Source organism: Capsicum annuum, chromosome 2 (assembly GCF_002878395.1).
Source record: "Capsicum annuum cultivar UCD-10X-F1 chromosome 2, UCD10Xv1.1, whole genome shotgun sequence".
In the NCBI taxonomy this organism is placed as follows: domain Eukaryota; kingdom Viridiplantae; phylum Streptophyta; class Magnoliopsida; order Solanales; family Solanaceae; genus Capsicum; species Capsicum annuum.
In genome coordinates, this window is record NC_061112.1 from 137,050,164 (window position 1) to 137,056,880 (window position 6,717).

Sequence of the window (6,717 nt, forward strand, 5' to 3'; positions counted from 1 at the left end):
AGTTTTATGAATCTAATTTCTTTCTAGTTAAACCACATAATAATACCTTCTTTATGACGTACGTGAAAAGAAACTATCCCAACACGTATTATATCATGCATTTTAACTGTAATATTCAGCTGATCAAAGATTATGTCCAATGTGTGTCAAGTGATATCAAACCTTTGCTACTGTTCCTTTTGTGCAGTAGTAGGTAGGAACGAAAGTATTTGAATGTGCAACCAAGCTATGTACGAAGTTTCCTCCATGATTGTCTAAATGAGTAAATTCAAAAGGCAGCACGTGAAGCCTACCAGATTGGGGCTAAAGTCTTGACAGGGGGATGCAATTCCTATAATCAAATTAGGCACAGTGAAATGCAAAACGGAAAAGGTATGCAACTTTAATAAATGGTACGGATATACCTCTGTCATACTTTAGGTATAAAAATATCCTTGCCATTAATGAAAAGGTGCATATATATCCCTGAACTTTAATAAATGGTACATATATACCCTCTGTCAAAGAAAAGGTACATGTATACCCCTCAACTTTGATAAATGATACAAATATATCCTCCGTCATACTTTAGGTACAAATATACATTTACCGTTAATGAAAAGGTACGTATATACATACCTTTCTCACTAACGGTAGGACACATGTCACAATCTTGTTCATTTGCCCTTTTGCAATTTAATTTATCCCCATCCTACCCGAAAATAACTCTAATTTAACCTACAAACCGATTCAAATGTATGACGAAAGATATATCTGTACCATTTATCAAAGTTTAGGGGGTATATTTGTACCTAATGTATGACGGAGTGTATATTTGTACAATTTATCAAAGTTCAGGGGTATATACGTACCTTTTCATTAATAGCAAAGGTATAAGTCGAATGCTAAGGAGTTGTTATGATAATTATTATATCATTGAAAGTTGTCACTCATCATGAGTATTGAGTGATATCGCTTGGTATACTTTGACTAATTCATCGTATGATGAGTATTGAGTGATATCGCTTGGTATACTTTGACTAATTCATCATATATTTGCTAGTTGCTAATGTATTTTTCACTAGTACCATTTTTTTCTTTTTAGCATGGCACTAAGCACAAATATTAAGTAATAAAAGACGATGATTATTTGCCTTCCAATTTTTCTTTTGTAAGCTCGAATTGTTCGTCGGCATGATTTAGGGAAAAAAGACCCAAAAGACAACAACCTTATTATTTTATAACGTGCTTAATAAATTGTGTAAAACACGTTGAATAGTCAGAACCCACTTAAAAACATTCTTTGAAAATCAGAACATGACCCTGGCATCATGCAGAAAACATAACTTCACTCACCAAGAAGGTTCCCATCACTCTTTTCATGTACTATAACTCCAAAAGTGTGAAAAAAAAAAAACAATTACAAAGCAAATGGGAACAAATTCACAACACCTTAGTTTCTAATCTACAAGCAGAGACCAACAAAGCAACAACTTTGTTTCATAGGGAAATGACATGAATTGCTAAAGAGAGACAAAATAGTACTTTAGTGGTTTAAACAGAAAGTACTATTTACTATATAGTTCCTATAAGCGTGGTCGATAAGTACATATTTCATACACAGAGACATTCTGTAATATAATCATCAATCAATGGCTAACGTACTCAGAAACTCTGGCAAGAGTTGGCAGCTTCTAGTCTCGATCTAAATTTCTCAAACACTCATCATTCAAACTGGCAGTTAGCCGGTCATGTTGTAGTCTTCTGCATGTAGATATGGATGATAACTCCCCGGCACTTCCATCTTTCCCATTATCTGGTCCATTCCTGCATATCCATTTTTATCATCTCTACTATCAAAAAGATAAAGAACAGAACTAACCATTATAGGTCAGCCACCTAGGGTCGGCTGTATGAATCCTGAATAAAAATTCCGCTTCTATTTGATCTAGGTGTTGGCCACTGTGTGGATTTTAGTTTGGAATAAGTTTTAGTTGAAAACAATTCTTTTGTGCTAGTGTGTGTGACAATTGTGAATATGATGCATCAACTCCATGAGAAGTTTGTACAATAAGTTTTTCGGACAAAGAAGTTTAAAGTATGATAGTTTAAAATGCAGGTCTTAAAATGTTGTTGATATCCTCGTGAAACATCACATGAATGCAGAAAGTACAAATAATTGATTATGACTCCCTATATCCAGAAATGCACATCACCTAGTGTATCTCTATCACTTTTGATGACATTTTGAGAACTTGAGACCAGAAACAATTTTGGCTATGGAGCTCATATTTAGAATTTTAAAAGAGTACGTTCGTTAATATCTAGATATTAAAGCATACAGTAGCACAGTGGTAGAAGCAAAATGATGTTATAGGAAATAGAATAAACATACTTGGATTAGACATTCCGTAGAAGGACATCTGGCCATAACTTCCAGCAGATTTTGAACTACCGTCTGATGGAAACATAGGCTCGGGTTTACTGGTCCGCGGATCTAGTGTATGCATTCCAGAGCTCACTTCAGGGTTCTGATAGCCAAGATCTTCAGCCACTGAAGTTGGCATGTGAGAAGACTGCAGATCCTCTGGCTTTGTTTTCTTTTCATTGGGCGACTCAACCTCTGTCTCCACCTCTGATTCATTGTTGTTTGTTGCTGCAACCTGTTGCTTCCTTTTTGATCGAGCACGCCTATTTTGAAACCAATTATACACATTTGTTTCAGAAATTTGGCCATGTTGAGATAATTCAGAAGTTATCTCTTTGATCTTCTGCTTGCTTGGAGTTCCATTGCCTTGTTCAAAGATGCGCTCAAGAATCTGAAGTTGCATAGGTGTTGGAGTCCAACGTTGTCTGCCAGTGATTTTATGGCCAGCGGATGTCACCAGGGGATCGCAGTACAGATTTCCCAGCCTGACTCCTGAGATAGCAGGTACAGATTTTGCTCACATTAGATGAATTCAAATAACTTCTGGACACTCAAAACAGTATTAGAGAATACAAATGCAGCAAGTCGAACATATGGATGTTATGCACAACATATAAAGACAATTAATAAGTCTAACTAAGTGGGTAACGTATTGTCCTCAGCTTCTCGCATCATGGTTAACATCACCAACGCAAACCATTCAAATCACACAACATTACCACAATACGATCATTCACTCTGAAGTTGAATGAAACAAATACTAGCATCTTGAAACATGGAAATGGCAATTTATCATATACACAAAATTCGAAGAATCACTCAAAAGGGGGGAGTTTATTATTTGGTTGCAGTTGAAGTGTTCATCGAATAAAAACATGAAACGTGAAGTCCGCAAGATACACGAGCCATTGATCATTGCAATCAATTAAGGTTTCAGCATACAGTCATAGATTGGAAGATTTCCACATTCCATGTTACTGTCAAGTTTTACTACATTATTTTACAGGACTCTAAAAGGAAGCCAGCCGTGACGTAGCCGGTAAAGTTGTTGTCAATGAAACAGACTCTTGCAGAAATGCATTATAAGGTTGTATACAACAGACCCTAGTGGTCCGGCCCTTCTTTGGACCCCACACAAAACGAGAACTCAATGCACCAGGCTGCCCATTGTTTTATAGGACTCTCATTAGAAGGACTATATTTGGATGGCAATAGTAAGAATACAAATAAAGAATCAAGTGACACTCTATACCAAAAGGAAAGAGATTCAAAAACTTTGAAAACCAGAAGGAATCAATAGAATATTTGAATATTTTATTTTTTTTAAACCAAGTAACCAGAAATATTATGCAGATAAAAAAGGTAAGGAATTTGAAATAATTTCCTTTCTCTATTTTCTCTTTAGTTTTCCAACTCAAAAAACATAAGAACAAGAAGATGATGAAGAAACAGTAAAATGGGTAGCTGCAAAAAAATGATCCATAAATTTAAAGAATTGACAGCAAAAGGGTCCAATTATATACCAACCAACCAAAACAAACAAAACTGAAAAACCCCAAAACAAATATACACACAGATAGTAATAATTAAAGAGAGAGAGAGAGAGAAAAGAAAAAGGACCAGCAAGATCGTGTTGAGTAGCCATGGATTTATGCAAATCAACAAGCTGTTCACAAATGGTAGCATATACAGCTATTTGCTTCCTTAAAACTTCCATTTGCTCATCAGTCATCACTTTCACAAACATCCCACCACCACTGCTACCACCACCTCCGTTCAATTCCTCCGCCGTCTGCGGCTGCGCTGGTGGCTGCTGCTGCTGTTTATCCCACTCCATAATCTTCTTCTTCTTCTTCTTGATTAATTCCTTAAAAGGGTCATCACAAAATTGTATCTTTTTTTCTCTGAGAGTTGAAGTAAACACAGAGAGAGAGAGAGAAGGAAGAAAAAAAGGGGTAACGAGAAAGTAAAGCAAAAGCGGGAGAAGAGAAGAAGAGACTACTACTTACTACTCAACAGTAAAAGACAAGATTTGGACGTACAGTGCGTGTATATTCTGTATATATTAGTAATAAAACTCATGTGGACAAAAAAAAAAACAAATCTTTTTAATCCTCTCCGTTTCAAAATAATTGTAATGTTTTGCTTCTCAAAAATTAACTTACAAAGTTTTGTAAGATTACATTAAAATTTGAGCAAGGTATATTTTTTTCTTTCCCTAATATTGGTCAAATGCGTATTATTTGATTCTTGAAAAGAAAATTATGTAAATAGAAAGAAATGGATGGAGTGTTTAATTTAATATTAGTCACTAGGCTCCAAGTAATTACAAATTGAATGACTTTTTGGGTCTATGATTAGAGTAGGAAAATGGAAGTAATAATTAGAGAAATGATTCTCTTGGGATTGAGGTGCACCCATAAAACATGATACTTTCTCCGTCTCATTTTATGTATCGTTATTTAATCGGGTAAAGATTTTAAGAAATAAGAAAAGACTTGATAAAGTTTACCAAATTATCCTTTATCAAAAAATATTTCAACATTTTTTTTAATTAAGTGGGACCAATAAAGATAAAAAGTAATTGTGCCTTTAAAAAATTGTCAAATAAGGAAAAGCAACACTTATTTTGGGATGAATTAAAAAGAAAATGATGACACATAATTTGAGACGGGAAGTATGATTTTCAATTTAGGAAAGGGAATTGGATTTTCAAATTTTCTTGGTTATGTACCCATGCCAATTTTGGACGTTAATGTTCCTCCTAATTATGGGCATAATAGTATTTACCTTTATTCTTTTCTATGATTATATATATAATTTTTTTTTATTTGATTCGATTTATTTGCTATTATTTTTTTTTAAGATGTTCATACAGATAGTATGACATATTTATAATCACAAATTTAAAAAGTCATATATATTTAACTTTAATTGTTGATCTGTCTATTTTAACCTTTTTATGATTTTAGGTTAGTAATGGTATATCTAGGAAGCTTTTAGATTCAGAACCGGTGCGTGCAAATATATATATACCAGAGAGCAGAAAATGAACATAATACTATAACTTAACTATATTCATTAAACACGTGTGTAAATTTTGTTTACATATATATGATTTATGAAAATATAGAATTTCAAAAAGGAAAAAACCAACGAACCTCAGCTGCCTCGAAATTTTCCACCAACCCACAAAGTTTGAAAGTTGTCTAATAAAAGAAAATAATTTTACTCTCTTTATGAAGCCAACTAAATAAATTTGAAAGTAGAATATTTTTCTTTTTTCTTTTTTCGAATTTTAACAATCTTTTTTATGATTTGCTGTAGCAAACACTCTTAAATTTAGAGTCGACGTATTTAGAATTAATGAGCACATTTATAGAATAGCCAAATAAATTGATTGTTCTTTAAATTTGCAAATAAATTTTGTTTAGATGCTTGAATTATAGCTTGTTCTGATTGAATGTCAGAATACATGATAAATTATCCAGATTAGATTACTTCTGACAAAAATTTGGAAAAAAAAATTATGTGTATTTTCAAACGCCTATTACATAGTTATTTTAGCCACTTAAAATATAATATATCCATTAAAATATATGCATTAATCTCAATATATAAGTTGTAAAATCTTAACTTGTTCCAGTTGATATCTATAATATTTTGCTTCATATTAGGCTTGAGAACACGCGCAATTCTTTTTCAAAATTTAAGGTGGAAATATTAAATAGGAAGATTTAACTCATGTTCAAGTAATCAGTGTCAGGTGCAACCTTATCACATGTCCTCAGCCCCCTCCAACGAAAAAGTATACTATTTTTACACGATCAAAAATATTTTTATGTATATACAGTAGATGTTGAACCCCCTTTAATTAGTCCGTATGTTTACTTTCGAACCCCTTCAATGAAAATTTTGGTTTCGCTTTGCATGTCTTTGATAAAACATTTTCAATATAAATGGGTGTTACGAAAACAAATAAAATATCAAATTTCGAGACATTCCAGTCTCAGATCCGTAGTAGAAAATAGTTTTGGTTTTGGTTTTGGTATTAGGCAATCAGTTGATTGTCAGAGTAGTGAATGTTTGAACATTTGCGCACGCCAAAGCCGGACGGTCGGTTCTGACACTTACTACTAGTTTGATGACTCACCATCTTAAATTAACGTGAATAAAACTACTATGATTAAGTTAAAAAGCATTTTCTAGTTTTAGTGCGGTGAAAGTGTATAAACTCTTTTCAATTTAAGATACATCTTTATTAATACACAACATGTAACTTTTAGTATGATAATATTTGATTCAGTCAA

General features: G+C 33.2%; 1 protein-coding gene across 1 annotated transcript; it reads right to left on the reverse strand.

Annotated features, from left to right (window-relative positions):
- Positions 1 to 1,255: 1,255 nt before the first annotated feature.
- Positions 1,256 to 4,800, reverse strand: LOC107859778 (WUSCHEL-related homeobox 8). The gene is made up of 3 exons (XM_016704884.2): positions 4,028 to 4,800; positions 2,375 to 2,899; positions 1,256 to 1,806 (listed from the first exon to the last, which is right to left on the reverse strand). Exons 1-3 carry the CDS (start codon positions 4,242 to 4,244, stop codon positions 1,721 to 1,723), a joined length of 828 nt encoding a protein of 275 aa, XP_016560370.1. The 5' UTR covers positions 4,245 to 4,800; the 3' UTR covers positions 1,256 to 1,720.
- Positions 4,801 to 6,717: the final 1,917 nt, after the last annotated feature.